We start from the raw sequence: 17,898 nt of genomic DNA on the forward strand, positions 1-17,898 counted from the left end.
ACAATGTCACCTTGCCGGACATTCGACGTACACCGGTGCAAGTGTCACGGATGTGTGAGGTGAGAGTGGCTACTGACATAGTGAACAGAGTGAGAATTTTGATCAACCTCAAATTACTAGCATATTTTGTGTGTTTACAACAATGACATGCACCAATAGTTACTCTACATGTACAACAATAGGAACACTACATCAGTGTTCCACATATTCATCATCGCAGTGCCCTCACTGTATAGAAAATTTCATGTGACAAACTGCACCTCCACTGACCACAACATCACCAATGCAGGCCACACAACAACAACAATAATGGGCTTCTGCCCCCATATTATCAACTGGTCTCCTTCTGACAGTGACTACCTCTAGCACCAACTACACAGCATAATTTCACCAGTCAACTGTGGCGATTATTCTGCATTTCAAGCTTCCATGGACTCGCCTCAGGCAGCATTCCGTATCAGGACAGAACAACAGCAACTGCCTAACAATTACGGTGCCATTTTGCCATCGCCACCACAGTCGCCAAATGGCGGAAAGCACAGCAAATATATACCACAACATCCACTCTGCACGCAAGCTGTCAGCACACCACACCCCCTTGCTGGGCTGAACATTAAGCTCTCGCTGTTCTGTGCAGATGACACTATGTTATAGTTCACTACAACTGAATGCTTTTTTGCACACTGAGATATTACAGACAATTCAGAGAAACTCATCACTCTACTATGTCACTAGGCGAGCATGTCGAACTAGAGAGTGACACCATCCTGTCATCGCCGCCCTCCAATAAATACGAGATGGTGAAACGAGTGATTCTGAGAAGACTCGCTCACCCACCAGAACAATAACTACATCAAGCACTGTACGAAGCACGCCTTGACAATAGCACTCTGTCACAGCTGTGGTGGGTGCCACCTCCAGAACTCAAGTGATACAGGGTCATCAACGAGCACAAGCTCTGCTCTATCTGACTTGCCAAGTTGCCAGCTGTGGTCCAGACAGCACTGATAGCCCACGAGCAGCAGCAACCGATGGACGACGACTCACTCTGGCCAACAGAATATATGCCCTCGCCTATTAGGATAACCACTGCCCAGATGGACCACCCCACAACAACATGCCATACCGCAACATAGGTTCACCACAACCCACTGCAGCAGGACATATGAACCGCCCCAGCATTAGCAATGTTCAGCCATCATGACGAACAACCATGGCTGAAATGGAAAACACTGATGCTGTGTGCTGGTACCACCAAACATTCGGTGATAAGACACAAAAATGCCAATATCTGTGGCGGCACCCAAACACTGCCATTGGGCAGGAATAGATGCAGTCACCCACCACGCTTTCGGACATGTTCACCCCAAAAGGAAGTGGACGCATTTTTGTAACAGACGTAAACAACACCCACTTCCTGACTGACACAGGGTCTGATGTCAGTATACTCCTACAGTATCTTGCCTTGGCATTATCCCCCTCAGAACCTCTACACCTCCTGGCTGTCAATGATGTTGCTGTATGAGTATGTGGCAGCACAACCAGAACAGGACTTTTGCTGACAGAATACAATGCATGTGGACTTTCTACATAGCTGATGTCACACAATCAGTTCTCAGTGTGGACTCCTTGTGATAGTTCAAGCTTTCTCCTAACTTGAAATGGTCTGCATGGTACCTGCACGACACACACACGCTCCCAATGGGGCCCCAACCACTGAGACTACAACATCAGGATGTGCTACTGGTGGTCCACTGGTTAATCCCCGCACCAATACAACAAACCTTCACTGCACAGGACAAGCTGACTACAAACCAAATACAGCTTCTGGATGCATGTGTAGAAAACCATTCATTGCACCTATGACTTCAGTCACGTACACAGGAGCTCAACATGGACCATGCTACAATCGATGTATTAAAACAGCAACACCTACACTGATGTATGGGACCCACAACCTCCTGGTTGGCTGCACCAGAACCACACCCACAGTCAACCTGGGCAGACACAGCACAGGTATATACTTTGCACTCTGTCTTGCCTGTCTCCCTGGCCCACACCAGTGTCCCCTCAACGGTGTATTTGTGTGCTATACGGAACAGAATGGTCCATAGGATTACCACTCACTGGGGCCCATGATATGACACAAGGTGCGTAGACTAGATCCTCAAAAACTCAATGCTGCAAAAGAAGCAGTCGATCAAATGATGTCATCACACCTTTCGGTTTGTTCAAGTTCTTGGTAATGTCATACAGACTAAAAATTCTGCACATATGTGGCAGCATTTCATTGACGGTGTGGTTTTTAATGTCCCTAATTGCTACGCCACATAGAAAATTTATTAGTGATCTCTAAAAGCAATGAAGCACATGACAGGCACCTCAAACAAGTCCTTGGCGCCTTAGATCAAAATCAACAAGGACAAACTACAGCTTTTCCAGAAACAAAGTCACATTTCTACGACAAACTGTCTCCGCTTCAGGAATATGACTGACAGATGACTGGTTGATGCTAGTATGAAATCTTCCGTGACCACAAACATTCCATGACCTCTGGTGGTATCTAAGAATCTTAATTTTTTACCAGAGAAATATCCCACATGCAGCACACATCCAGGTTCCCCTCACTGTTGCATTAATAGGATAAAACACCCACAGACATTGCTTGCTCACATGGTTTGAAGACATGCAAGTGGTCTTTGCACGCTCGGGCAACAGTTTGATTTCAGCAGTGGCTTTAGCGCACCAGGTGTTGGGCGCGCCTCTTACAATCACTACCGACATCAGCGAGATAGCAATAGGGGCAGTACTCCAACAAATCACCAACAAGTAAGTGCAACCACTTCAGTCTTTCTCCAACAAGCTATCAAAAGCCCAAAAGTACTCTGTATTTGACAAGAACTTTTAGCAATAAATGAAGCCATCCGCTATTTCAATGAAGATACTGATGGGTGAGGGGTTGTGATTTATACAGACCATATGCTACGCATGGATGTGATTCGACATCTGTCAACACAAGTTACTCTGAGACAATTTAGATACATGGACTATAATTCTCGGTCTACTATGGACGACTGTAATTATGGGGTTTACGGGGAGCAGATAACACAGAGCAGACTACCTCTCATGGATCAATATCATATCGCTTCAACAGGACTATCTCAAGCTTGTCACTAACTGCTTCATATGGCCAAACATCAGAGACACAAAGCTATGGACACACGTGTGCACTGCTCGTCTACAAAGCAAAGTCGGCTGTCAGGCGTAACTGCCAATAGGTCATTTCACAGTTCTGTGGGGACGATTTTGTCACATTCAATTTGACCTCATCGGCCCTTTAGTGGAATCATCAGGACAAAAATACATCCTCTCCTAGGCTGATCATATAACACGACAGATTGAAGCGACTCTGCTGACCGACATTACAGCAGAAGCCACAGCTATGGCACATGTGCATACATGGCTTGTCCAGTTCAACTGACCACTCACAATAATGGTGGACTAAGGACAACAGTTAGAGGCCTCACTAAAGCATTATGCAACATGTGTGGCACTGACCACTGGCGTATGACAGCAGACCACTCGCAGGGTAATGGTTTTGTCGAGAGGTAGCATAGCACAATGAAAGCAGCACTCACGTATCACAGTGGTGAATGGGCAGAAGCACTCCCTTGGGTCTTTCTAGGGGTGTGCACTGCTGCTAAAGAGAATCTATAGGTGTCAATTGTTGAATTGCTATACAGAGGGACATGGCAGACCTTTTCACACCACCCATGGACAACAAAAATGGTTCAAATAGCTCTGAGCACTATGGGACTTAACATCTGAGGAGGCATGGATAACAACCCACAACCATTACCAGTACTACTACAAGCAGTACACAGAAGAATTCAGCGCATCACCATTCCACCACCAAGGCCCCACACAGCACCACCTAAAACTTCGTACACAAGGCACTGGCCACAACACAAATCATCATGCTGCGTGACGACATGCTCCGACCTGCACTCTCTCCCTCCTACAAGGCCCCATACTGAGTCATCAGCCACAGCGACAACAGTTTTCGAATCAAGATCAACGGCAAACAGACAACACTGGCCATCAACCGTATGAAGCTGAGGTGGGCCCTGGAAGATCTTTCCACCAGCTCCACATCACATTTGTCGTCACCGTCTACGTCAACAGAACATGAACGACCGGCATCCCCCATGCAATGGCCAACAACAGTGGACGACGAAGTGCCACTTCCCACCTTGGTGTCTGGCTGACCACAACGACTCCAGCGGCACCTCAGGGATTAAAACCTCACATAAGTAGCGGTAGTGATTCATGATGAAACAAGAGTAGCTTTAAATGAATGAATAAGTACATATGTACTGTATTTCAGTAAACGATTTCAGTGCATGGAAATACTACTACAGTAAACACACTGGATCAATTAACAACACTCTTTATTTAAACCTATCTGGTTATGTGGTGAAAAAAATAATGATAATGTCCAGGAATAATAATAGATAATGATAAAAGGAGACTTCAATGCCCAGTTAGGAAGGGAAAAGAGATATAGAGACATAATAGGGAAATGGACAGCACAAAGAAGAACAAACAAAAATGGCATAAGACTAGTGGAATTTTGCAGAAACCATGACATGATCTCAAAGTCGACGTATTTTAAGAGAAGACCAAGTAAACTAAAAACTTGGAAACATCCAGACTGGAAAAAAGGAGAATGGCAACTGGACCACGTCTGCATGGATAAGAATTACCACAAGGAAATTTACAATGTGAAAGTACTGAGAGGGACAGATACCGGATCAGATCATTACATGATAAAAATTAAAATTAAATTAACCCCATTAGCAAAGAAAAAATCCCACCAGAAGAAGAAGAGAACCTATGACCCTCATAAACTGATACGAAATGAGGATTATGAAGCACAAACCAGGGATATAAAAATAACAGATGATCTGGAAGAAATAATTCCCAAATTGAAACAAATAGCTGAACAAGTTGCCCCTATAAATCCAAGGAAAAAACACCAGTGGTGGAATGATGAATGTGATGAAGCAGTGTTGGATCGACACCAAGCTTGGTTAAGGCATCAAAATGAAAAAACAGAAAAATCATATTTGGAACTCACAAAACAAAGGAAGACAACACAAAATATAATAAGGAGAGTTAAACGTCAGTACCAAAAAGATATACTTCTAATGATAGAAACAAATAGTGAAAAAACAAACTCAAGAGACTATTACAAAATATTTGGCAGACAATTACAAAGATATGATCCTCCAACATTAATGTTAAAAGATAAAGAAAATAACCTAGCCCATAGCAATAGTAAAAATACAGAAATTCTAGCAGAAACATTCAACAAGTTACTAAATTGTGAAGATCCCCCAGAACTTCTTCAGATAAACACAGAAACCCAAATTAAAACACCAGCAGAAAATATAAATCCACCTACAATTAATGAGGTCTACAGAGCTTTGAAAGAACTCAAAAACTACAAAGCAAGTGGAGAAGATCAAACGTTTGCTGAACTTTGGAAATATGCAGCAGAACCAGTAAAGATAGCATTACACCAATGCATAGTAAAAATCTGGAATGAAGAGAAATTACCAGAAAATTGGACTACTGCTATAATACATCCATTACATAAGAAAGGAGAAAAATCAAATCCAGACAACTATAGAGGAATTTCCCTTTTGGACTGCACGTATAAGATCATGTCAAGAATACTATACAACCGCTGTAAAGATCAACTAGAACTGGAACTGGGAGAATATCAAGGAGGGTTTAGATCCTGGAGAAGCTGCCCAGAACAGATAATCACCTTGAAGTTAGTTATGGATGTCTACAAAAGAAGGCAAAAACAACTAGTCATAACCTTTGTAGATTTCAAAAAGGCGTATGATTGCATCCATAGATCTTCAATGATGAAAATATTAAGGAATTTTGGACTTCATCCTAAATTAATAAAAATGATACAGTTAACCTTAACAAACACCAAATCCAAAGTAAAATTTAGAGGAGAAATATCTGAACCATTTACGATTAAAACAGGGTTGAGACAAGGAGATTGTTTATCACCATTGCTATTCAATTGTGCTCTTGAATATGTAATGAGAGAATGGTACAAGGAAAATCCTATGAATATTAAAATTGGAACTAAGAAAGATAAAATAAACCTAAATTGCTTGGGATTTGCTGATGACCTAGCATTACTAGCTAATAATATTCAGGAAGCCACGAAACAAATAACAAGCTTACAAAATATAGCACAAAAATTAGGACTCCAGATATCATTTGAAAAGACTGAAATAATGGTAACGGATCCACTTGTAATAGATCACATCACAGTGAACAATAGGGAAATTAAAATAGTGAAACAATTTAAATACCTGGGTGAAATTATAACACATAAATTGGACGAGAAACCTGCATGGCGAGCAAGAACTAATAAAATGATAAAAGCTCAAAAACTAACATGGTCTACGTACAATAAAAAATGTCTATCAATTAAAACAAAATTAAAACATTACAAGACGGTGGTTCAACCAGAGGTTACATACGGAAGTGAAACTCTTTTTAAAGTCACCCAGAAAAACAGAATTGACAAAATTTTAAAAGTAGAGAGAAGAATTGCTAGAACATGCATAAATAAGAAATATCAAAAAGCTGGGCAATGGCGGATAGTTCCAAATGAAGTGGTATACAGAGAACTGGAGCCCATCACCGATACTATACGAAAGAAAAGGATCTCTTTTTGTGGTCACATTCTGAGGACACCAGAAACCAGATTATCAAGGAAAATTATTGAGAAACTCTGGAATTTGAAACAACAAGGAGGATGGCTTAAGGAAATAAGAGAGGATATGGAAGAACTGGAAATAACTCTGGATGATTTGCAGAACAAAACGCCAAATTTAAAGAAGTTGAGGGACACAGAAATAAGATTTAAACCAAAAATTGACAAACGACATACAATGAAAAGGGTATTTACAGATGAGGAACGACGAAAAGCATCGGAAAGAATGAAGAGATACTGGGCCACTCGGAAGGGGAAAATACCAAAGAAGAGGACCAGAAATGATTGACTGAAGTGGTCCAATGAGGCCGTAAAAGCAGAAGAAGAAGAAGAAGAAGATAAAAGGAAAAAAGTAATGTATAAAATAAAGTTTGTGACAAAACAAGCTGAGATAATTTTGCTTCCCCTCTTGTTTTGCCATCTGCATCCTTAAAATTCATTTTGTTCTTAACTAATTACCATTAACATATGTGAGTATAATCTGCATTTTCATAAAACAGGAAGTTTGGCCATCAGTTTTAAAGAATATGGCACCAAATCTAATTTTGTGCTTAGTTTTATGTTGTTGTTGTTGTGGTTTTCAATCCAGAGACTGGTTTGATGCAGCTCTCCATGCTACTCTATCCTGTGCAAGCTTCTTCACCTCCCAGTACCTACTGCAACCTACATCCTTCTGAATCTGTTTAGTGCATTATCTCTTGATCTCCCTCTACGATTTTTACCCTACATGCTGCCCTCCAATACTAAATTAGTGATCCCTTGATGCCTCAGAATATGCCCTACCAACCGATCCCTTCTTCTAGTCACGTTGTACCACATATTTCTCTTCTCTCCAATTCTATTCAATACCTCCTCATTAGTTACGTGATCTACCCATCTAATCTTCAGCATTCTTCTGTAGCACCACATTTCGAAAGCTTCTATTCTCTTCTTGTCTAAACTATTTATCGTCTACGTTTCACTTCTATACATGGCTACACTCCATACAAATACTTTCAGAAACGACTTCCTGACACTTAAATCTATATTCGATGTTAACAAATTTCTCTTCTTCTGAAAAACTTTCCTTGCCATTGCCAATCTACATTTTATACCCTCTCCACTTTGACCATCACCAGTTATTTTGCTCCCCAAATAGCAAAACTCATTTACTGCTTTAAGTGTCTCATTTCCTAATCTAATTCCCTCAGCATCACCCGATTTAATTCAACTACATTCCATTATCCTCGTTTTGCTTTTGTTGATGTTCATCTTATATCCTCCTTTCAAGACACTGTCCATTACATTCAGCTGCTCTTCCAGGTCTATTGCTGTCTCTGACAGTATTACAATGTCATCGGCGAACCTCAAAGTTTTTATTTCTTCTCCATGGATTTTAATTCCTATTCCGAATTTTTCTTTTGTTTCCTTCACTGCTTGCTCTATATACAGATTGAATAACATCGAGGATAGGCTACAACCCTGTCTCACTCCCTTCCCAACCACTGCTTCCCTTTCATGTCCCTCGATTCTTATAACTGCCATCTGGTTTCTGTACGAATTGAAAATAGCCTTTTGCTCCCTGTATTTTACCCCTGCCACCTTCAAAATTTGAAAGAGAGTATTCCAGTCAACATTGTCAAAAGATTTCTCTAAGTCTCCAAATGCTAGAAACGTAGGTTTGCCTTTACTTAAGCACCTTCTAAGATAAGTTGTAGGGTCAGTATTGCCTCACGTGTTCTAAAATTTCTACAGAATCCAAACTGATCTTCCCTGAGGTCAGTTTCTACCGGTTTTTCCATTCGCCTTTACAGAACTCATGTTAGTTTTTTTGCAGCCATGATTTAGTAAACTGATAGTTCAGTAATTTTCACATCTGTAAAACCTGCTTTCTTTGGGACTGGAATTATTATATTCTTCTTGAAGTATGAGAGTATTTCACCTGTCTCATACATCTTGCTCACCAGATGGTAGAGTTTTGTCAGGGCTGGTTCTCCCAAGGCTATCAGTAGTTTTAATGGAATGCTGTCTACTCACGGGGCCTTGTTTTGACGTAGGTCTTTCAGTGCTCTGTGAAACTCTTCACGTAGTATCATATCTCCCGTTTCATCTTCATCTACATCCTCTTCCATTTCCATAATATTGGCCTCAAGAACATCGCCCTTGTATAGAACCTCTTATACTCCTTCCATCTTTCTGTTTTCCCTTCTTTGCTTAGAACTGGGTTTCCATCTGAGCTCATGATATTCATGCAAGTGGTTCTCTTTTCTCCAAAGGTGTCTTTAATTTTCCTGTAGGCAGTATCTATCTTACCTCTACATCCTTACATTTGTCCTCTAGCCATTCCTGCTTAGCCATTTTGCACTTCCTGTCGATCTCATTTTTGAGACATTTGTATTCCTTTTTGCCTGCTTCATTTACTGCACTTTTGTATTTTCTCCTTTCATGAATTAAATTCAATATGCTGGCTGACTAGCCTGAAGGACCCGATGGGTCAATTGGTGAGATAGACACTGAGGCTTCAGGAGTATAATGTCACAGTGGTATGCAAAACTGGATGCAAACAGAAAGACACTGACTGCATTTGAAGGACTCCTTTGGCAGAACACAGTACCATGAGGGAAATCTAAGTTAAGCCACTGCAGCACCAAACAACACTGCTGCTCAACAGAAGGAAGATACAACATAGATGAAAACAACAGAAGCTTTGAAGAATGAGGAAATGACCAAATGAGGATTACAGTTTATGAACAGACTATTGAATATGAGGAACTATGATCTGATGAGACCCAACCACCAGCAATTATTTGTTATTTCTTGTTTATCATTTCTATAATATTTACAAATTTTGTAAATAACTGCACTCTCCATCCACAAGATCAGTTGTGTTCTGGCCCTGTGTTGATGTTATTCATAAATGTGCTTGTAGTGTTATATTACACTGATGATCCAACTTTTGGATTTGGACTTGAGTGTGGTTATGCTGTGACATTCCTTGGTTTTGAGGCCTGGTAGCAATGCTAACCACTACGCCACACTAATGACGCCCGAGCCCACAGAAATATTTATGATTATTGCACTAAAATCAGACAGCCTATGATATACTTATACCCACACAGATATGCAAACACCTACACAGATGTATTAACAAGTACACAGATGTTGTAAATGTGTTAACAATGTGGGAGAAGATAGATTGCTACTTACTGTAAAGATGACACATTAAGTCGCAGACAGCCACAGTTAAAAGACACTTACACGAAAGCTTACAGCCACAGTCTTTGTCAGAAAACACAGGTCCCTCTTTCCCACTGGGCATTCTGGGCACTGGTCCAGTCAACAGTCGTGCCAACAGAGGTTTGCCAGATTACATTGGTGGTGGTTGTTGGGATGTTTAAGGGGGACTAAACAGGATTACATTGGACAATAGCTTGGTCACAGTGTGTCTGATCTCAATCATTGCATTTTTGGTGGGATCAAGGATGTTAGGATAGGTTGGGTCAGAATCTGTTCTGTCAAGGAGGTTAGTGACTATTTTAACCTCCTTGGGTAGGATGGATGCCAGGATGTCCCTGTGCTTGGAGACAAGTGCTGAATCGCCACTTTCACTATGGAAGAGGGCACAATATGCAGTTAACAGATACTGGTCAGCAATTACGCTTCTTAATTTCCTTGGGAGGAACACTACATAAGACAGTTTCTTGCATACTTGCTCAGTGTGTCTATTCCATGTGAGTCTGTGGTATATTACAAAACCCAGCAGTTTCACAGCTTCTACATTGTTCAGATATGTTTGTTTTCTGAGGCTGCATGACATACTGGTATGCTGAGTTTTGCCTGTAAATATTTTCATCATAAATGCAGACAGCGCCCAGTGTACTCATTGGGTAAGCAGACTCTGCCAACATTCATACCTGGAAAATGTAGAACCTGTGAAACTGCTGCGTTTGTAATAGACCACGAACTCACATGGAATGGACACACTGTGCATGTGTGCAAGAAACTATCATGCAGAGTATAACTCCTGAGCATAGAAGCAGAAATTGCAATAATTCGTTTTGCTTGTTAGGGGAAGATTTTCAGCGGGTCAAAATACACTGACAGATTTTGTTTTCTGGTCGCTACAGAGCAGAGTGCAAACACTATAAACTGACAATCAGCGGCGAGTGTAAACAAACTAGAATTATGAATGCCAGAGGGGAGGGGAGCTATGTGGGGAAACAAGCCCCCCCTCCCTCTTGCAAGGCAGCCCCAGCCTAAACCTGTTTTCTCTTTTTATGCAAAAGCAGAAATGATATGTAGTCAGAGAGATTGCCAATCCCTTCTGGTGTTGTGAGCATTGTAACTGAACTACATAATGGACCAGGATTAGTCTCTTCACTCATTTCAAAATAACAAAAGAAAACAAAGGGCAATGCACAACATAAAGCATTCGGTAGAGGCTACCATGCAATTGCTTACTGGGGTTGACAATGTTATGAGCAAGGTAGTTCAGGTCTGACCTCTATCTGTGCCTATACAACCATAGTTTGAAACAACCACCACCTAAACCACCAAGTTACATTGCGCACAATGAACCAACTTTTGAACTTCACCTAGCAGTCAAATGCACATTTTTCATTGGTTTAAGATGCTAGATCCCCCCACTGAGTCATATGTTGCACTATGCAGTCTGTACCTTATACAAACATTCAACCACCCACAACTGGCCTGGCAACAGAGCTTCAAGTGAGCTCACTGATAAGCTGTTACAATTATGCACATTTTAGTTTGCAGACACACATTATTTCTCCAAATTGGGCTTTGGCAGATGATGTGCAATACAGTAACTGAAAATTGGTTACATATTCGATACTTTTAAGTAGGAGATAAGCTATTCCACACTATCTCTGATACAATAGATCTTCTAGATACATCATCATCATCATCATCACCATCATTATCATAATTTCTACTTTGTTCCATCTTATTTGATAGATTGACATATGAAGCTTTCCCACTAATCTACAATTCACTATGCAATATCATTTATTAGGTGATCTTGCATTTTTGCATTTTATGGCAGAATTCACTTTTATCAAAAATATGAGTTTTTTAGGTCCCCAGTGATCACTTATCTCAAAATCTGTCATTCCGTCAATCAGTTAGCCACCGAGAGGAGAAATCATGAACCTATCAAAATGAATGCCAACACATGTACCTTATACAGACTCTACTTCTGAGAAAGGGTTTTTTTTTCATGTCGGACATGAAGTCTGCTATTAGCTTTGTGTGATCATGGGAAACCATGGCATTTGCTGAGCATTTTTATGTGGTAGCTACGAAAATCCAAACTCCAAATGTCCACTTGCCTCCAGCTCCACTCAATAGTTATTTGTGCTTGCTCATACCTTACTTGACACACCACATGGACTGCGATGGCCAAACTTTTAACATATCTCAGCTGCTGTCTGCCAAGAAGTGAGTGTTACTTTATAGATGGCATGGGAAGAGAAGGTTATGCCATTGGCACTATGTGCTACAATAAATTCTTAATGAAGATAACTCTTAGCTAAAGTTCAAAACATTCAACTTACCCCTCCCTCTCATTTGGGCTCAAAGGTAATCTGGCTCCCAGCTGCACAGCTGATTCAAGGAATGTTACATATAAATCAGCATGGCTCTGTGGCCACAGATTATTTCGAAATACATCTAAGAGTCTGTTCATTCTAAGTTCATCAAACATATCCTCAACATTCAAGTTATCAATCTTCAGCTGGACTTCATATTTTGCTGGATCTGGAAACAAAATTATTGGTATGTGATCAACTGCAAGAGTTTCATCTTTGTAATATTTCATGAAGGAATTATATTTTAACTAAAGTTCAGTCTTGATCCCAACACTTATGTCTCAATAACATAGGTGACTGGTTTCCGTTATATTTATATAACCATCTTCAGACCCATGGCTTCCTTGGAGGATGATAGGCGGAGCTCTCCTCAGCTGCTACAAAGTCATAGTTTCCAAAAATGTTTACCAAAATTGTATTTCATGAAGCAAGTTGAAAGCACATTGTTGTACCCTTTTCAGGTGGTTGAAGCAGTTTAGGAGACTCCTGGCAGGAAAGTTGAGGGGAAATAGGTACTACACAGGAGAGATGTGGAGGGCCAGAGTATGAAAAACTGGTAATGGGATATGGAAAAGATACAATTGGTGAGGTAAGGTTGTGATATAATTCTATTAAACTCACTGATCTTACTATAAATCCAAGACTGACTGCAACCACTCGATATATGGGGTGTCTAAGGAGGAATGCTTAATATTCGGTGATATGATGGGAACAATCATTCGAAGCAAAAATGTCTAGTCAACATGGGCTGTAAAATGCATATCTTAAGAACTATGAGCACTTCTTCATCTTTGATACTGTGAAACAAATCTCTCTTAATGCAACCTCTTTGATTTCCATAATTTGAGTGGACATAGTATGGACCGAAAAAAAAAAAAAAAAAAAAAAAAAAAAAAAATTGTGTGGTAAACATGAGCTCTAAAATGCATACCATAAGAGCAAGAACACTTGTTCATCATCCTTGCTGCTGTGAAACACATCTCTACTACTGAACAAGTGATCATAGCTCTTTACAGTATGCATTTTAGAGCTCATATTTACTTGACTTTTTGTATTGAATGATAATCCCTGCCATATCACTGAATACTGACCATTCCTCCTGGGACACCCTATATACTTAATTGGTTACTTTGAAGGGAAGACCATTTTTAACAAAACCTAAAATTCTCATGTAGTAAAAATTATTTCTGTTGTAACATAGCAGACACTTTTGCCCACTACATAAAACTGCTTGAAATTATCCATCCCTTCCATATGGATCTTTTTACTTGTACTTAGTTAATCAGATTCCTTCACGTTGTTTCTGTTTTCATACTTTGTTTCTCTTTGAAAAGCATAAGTAATTGATGTATCACAGTTGACACGCAAGGTCAAGCTACTATGGATTCGCTCGCCTGGTTTAAATCCGGGCCTACCGTGCCGGCCTCTGACTTAACCTCAGTTCAGCCACTAACCCAGGAGACACCGACGATGCCATCATCACCCCCTCCTGGCCGCCTGCCCAAGCTACCGCCCTTATACAAGGACAACCCAGCATCTTGGTTCACCCTCGTCAAGCATCTATTCGAGTTACATCATGTGTCTGACGACAACTCAAAGTTTCTCTGCCTTGTCACACACCTCCACGACCACTCGGATTTGATTTGTGACCTGCTCCTTTCGCTGCCGCCTGCATCAAAATACGAGTTTGCAAAGAAGGCTATAATGGAACGACACGCCTGCTTGCCACAAGAGTTAATAATCAAGATTCTCTACAAGGAGCGCCTGCGGAACACACCCCCCTCATGACTGTGGCACCACCTTTGATTGCTCGTGAATGAGCATACCATGCCTGAAGACATGCTGCGGGCTGTGTGGTCTGCCAAACTACCTACCGAACCACAGATCCATCTGTTACCACACTCGTTCAAGTCCATCGGCTCCCGCCTACGCATCGCTGACCAGTTGTATTCGATACTGTAGCAACATCAGCCAGTTCATTCCACACCGTTCATCGGCACAGCCACCCCTGCATACTGACCTTCAGCCGGCAGAGGCAGGGCTCACTCCGCCGTCACCTTATCTGCTTCTCCTGGCAGCATCGTCTCACTCTCTCTGCTGTCCGAGCACTCCAGGATCGCCCACGCACCTTACATACCGGTCTATTTATCAGAAAAAACCAACGAGGGCAAGCCGCCCCCGCTGTCGCAGTCTCCACCTCCTCCTCACCCTGCTCACCCTTTCTGCTGGTACCACAAAGTGTTCGGCGACGATGCCAAGAAGTGCAGGTTGCCATGCCAACACCCAAATGCCGACTGCAGGAACTAAGAGACGCCGAGTCCTGTGGGGAACCTAACGGGCGTCCTCTCACATTACACTCCGTTCACTCGTACGCCCAGCCGAGTGGTCGTCTCTATGTGACTGACATTGCATCAGGTCTAACTTTTCTGGTTGACACTGGTGCCGACGTGTCGATCATACCTACTTCGATGGCTCCACCCACTTCTTCACAGACAAAGTCACTTCTACGAGCTGTCAATGCGTCGACATTACCTACCTCAGGCTCAGTAAAGGTTACAGTGACTCCACCTCTTCCTCTACGTTTTCCATGGACATTCTAAATTGCCGACATCGATGAACCAATCCTCGGTATGGATTTTTTGTCTCATTACGAACTATCCCCGAAAGGTGTACAGGGTTCAGTGCTCCACCATCCTACAAACATTCACACACCGTGTACCCGCACCTATGTTCAACGCTCTGTTTCCACTGCAACACACAATATCATACGCGAGTGCTCCACCCCCGTGGGCAACATTGTGGCCTGCGTTACTGACCTACTGTCAGAATACGACTCGGCGACGCAACTCCGCCAGGACAACAAGAAGCTGAAACAGCACATTGCATTCACTTACAGCGAGCTCTTTGCGGCTCGTACCTCGCTTCTGCAACTGCAGTCCACAGCACCACCACCTAAACAAGATTGCTCAGCTGAGCCTAGCTCGAACTCTCACCAGGTTAGTCTACAAACTTTACTTGCGAGTGACGTTCCAACCCCCTCGTCGCGCTCCAGTGCAGTGTGTTTCAAACAGTGCTGCTAATGACAGTTGCACGCACGTCACGACCATGGCCACCTCTCGGACAGCTACCGCACGTGTTGATAAACATTCTCCCTCTCTCACTCACCGGCCACATGACCCAGCGGCCATTGTGACCCCATGTGCGACGCCAGTGCTGCTCTCGCCCACGCCGGTTGTCCAGTGCAAGGTTAACAGCAGACAGTCACCGTCCATTCCCCTTCGCTTGGCACTGCGCACGCACCCACCCCCTCCACATATGACTTGGCGACACAACTCCACCAGGACAATGAGAAGCTGAAACAACGCATCGCAATCACTTGCAGCGAGCTATTCACGGCTCGTACCTTGCCTCTGCAACTGCAGTCCATGGTGCCGCCACCTAAATGAGATTGCTTGGCCGAGCTACCGTAAGAGACATGTGACTTTCGTGTTACCTTTTCCCCACTCGCGCTAACGGCTACGCTCGTCGCGCCCTACTCGTCTGAAGACTCGGCGCCAGGACGTTAACCAATCTCATGTGCAGTTCTCAGTTTCTTCCATCACTGATGAAACGACACACAAAATAGTTACCACTGCCGGCCCTCCTATTAGGCATAAGGTCCAATGCCTCAACCCTATCAAGTTGCACGTGCCCAGAAGCAGATTAATGAACTTTCGGCGGCAGGTGTTCTGCAACCTTCAGATAGCAACTGGTCTTCACCAATCCACCTCGTCCTCAAACATGACGGATCTTTTTGAATGTGTGGTGATTACAGATGCTTAAACACTCATACCGTCCTGGACAATTACTCAGTGACGAACATCAATGATTTCATTCATATGTTATCAGGCGCCACAGTTTTCAGGGTTACTGACTGTAAACACGCTTACCACCAGATTCCTGTGGCGCCGGAAGACATTCCTAAGATGGCTATTATCATGCTGCTCAGTTTATTTCAATACCACTTCATGCCGTTCGGCCTAAAGAACACAGCGCAAATGTAGCAACGTTTAATTGACTCTATCTTGTGACAGTTCAAGTTTTGCTTTGCTTATCTGGATGATATTCTTGTCTTCAGCAGCTCAGCGGAGGAACACGAAAATCATCTGTCTACAGTCCTCCAGACCTTGAACTCCAACAGTGTCAAGGTCAACAAAGACAAGTTTCAGTTGCGCCAGGTGTCAGTCTCCTTGCTAGGTTACACCGTCTCCGCTGACGGAATACAGCCTCCCAAATCTCTTGTGCATGCCATCATGTCTCTGCCATCCCCGGCTACTTACAAAGAGCTACGCCATTTCCTCGGCACCATCAATTACTATCATCGCCATCTGCCTTCTGCCGCCGCTGTTCAGGCACACCTGACTGATGTGCCATCAGGCAAACAAACTTCCTGTATCAAACCCGTCTCTTGGGCTGCTCCGATGCTAGAGGCCTTCAAGGCTCTGAAGACTTCTTTAGCTCAAGCTGTGACACTCACCCACACTGACCCCTCGGCCGAGTTATTCATCACTAAGGATGCCAGTGACATCGCAGTGGGGGCAGCGTTGCAACAACGCACGGGTGATGTGGTTTCTCCCCTTCATTTCTTCTCCAAGAAACTATCTACACCTCAGAGAAAATATTCTGCATTTGATAGAGAGCTCCTTGCTGTTTACGAGGTAATCAAACATTTCTGCCCCAATGTCGAGGGACGTTCGTTTTTCGTCCTCACAAACCACTGGCAGAAGCATTCTACAACCCACCTGAGGACCCACCCCATTGACGTTACCGCCACTTTGACCTGGTTTCTTGATTCACAACGGACGTCAGTTACATCAAGGGTGCGGATAACTTTGCTGCGGATTTCTTCTCACAGATCAGTGCTGTTTCCTGCATCATTGACCTTTCCAATCTGGCCTCCCTCCAAGCTTCTGACGAAGATTCTCAAGCTCTCCTACGAGACCCACAAACATCACTTGTTTTCACAAAGGCTAAATTTACTGGCATTTCTGACAAGTGTGGTGTAATTCTTCGACCGGCACCCTAAGCCCTTTGCTCCCACCCAGGCTGCGCCAACAGGTTTTCGACGCCCTGCGTAACCTAGCCCACACTGGCGTTCGAGCCACCACACGTCCCGTGTCAGAACGTTTTGTTTGGAAGAATATCAAACAGGACTGTCAAACCTGGGCATGCAGCTGCGTTGCTTGCCAGCACAACAAGATCAGCCGCCACACCTCCCCGCTTTTGGGCAAGTTCGACATTCCCGCAGATCGATTCCGTCACATACATATTGATCTGATTGGGCCTCTTCCTCCTTCAGAGGGCCATAGATATATCTTATCAACTATTGACCATTTGTCTCACTGGGTCAAGGCTGCCCCTCTCCCTAACATTACTGCCGAGATGGTAGCCAAGGCTTTCACTGGCTAGTGAATCGCTCGTTTCGGGTACCCGACCACTATCACCACTGATCAGGGTCGA

At 42.9% G+C, this 17,898-nt stretch overlaps 1 protein-coding gene across 2 annotated transcripts in view; it reads right to left on the reverse strand.

The window, feature by feature from the left end:
• Nucleotides 1–17,898, reverse strand: part of LOC124606711 (epsilon-sarcoglycan) — a 103,207-nt gene that overhangs the window by 43,866 nt on the left and 41,443 nt on the right. For both annotated transcript variants that reach the window (XM_047138742.1, XM_047138741.1), the window contains exon 4: nt 12,367–12,568. In XM_047138742.1, the coding sequence (XP_046994698.1) occupies nt 12,367–12,568 (202 nt within the window). The remainder of the gene's footprint in view (nt 1–12,366; nt 12,569–17,898) is intronic.

Source organism: Schistocerca americana, chromosome 3 (genome assembly GCF_021461395.2).
Source record: "Schistocerca americana isolate TAMUIC-IGC-003095 chromosome 3, iqSchAmer2.1, whole genome shotgun sequence".
Classification (NCBI taxonomy): domain Eukaryota; kingdom Metazoa; phylum Arthropoda; class Insecta; order Orthoptera; family Acrididae; genus Schistocerca; species Schistocerca americana.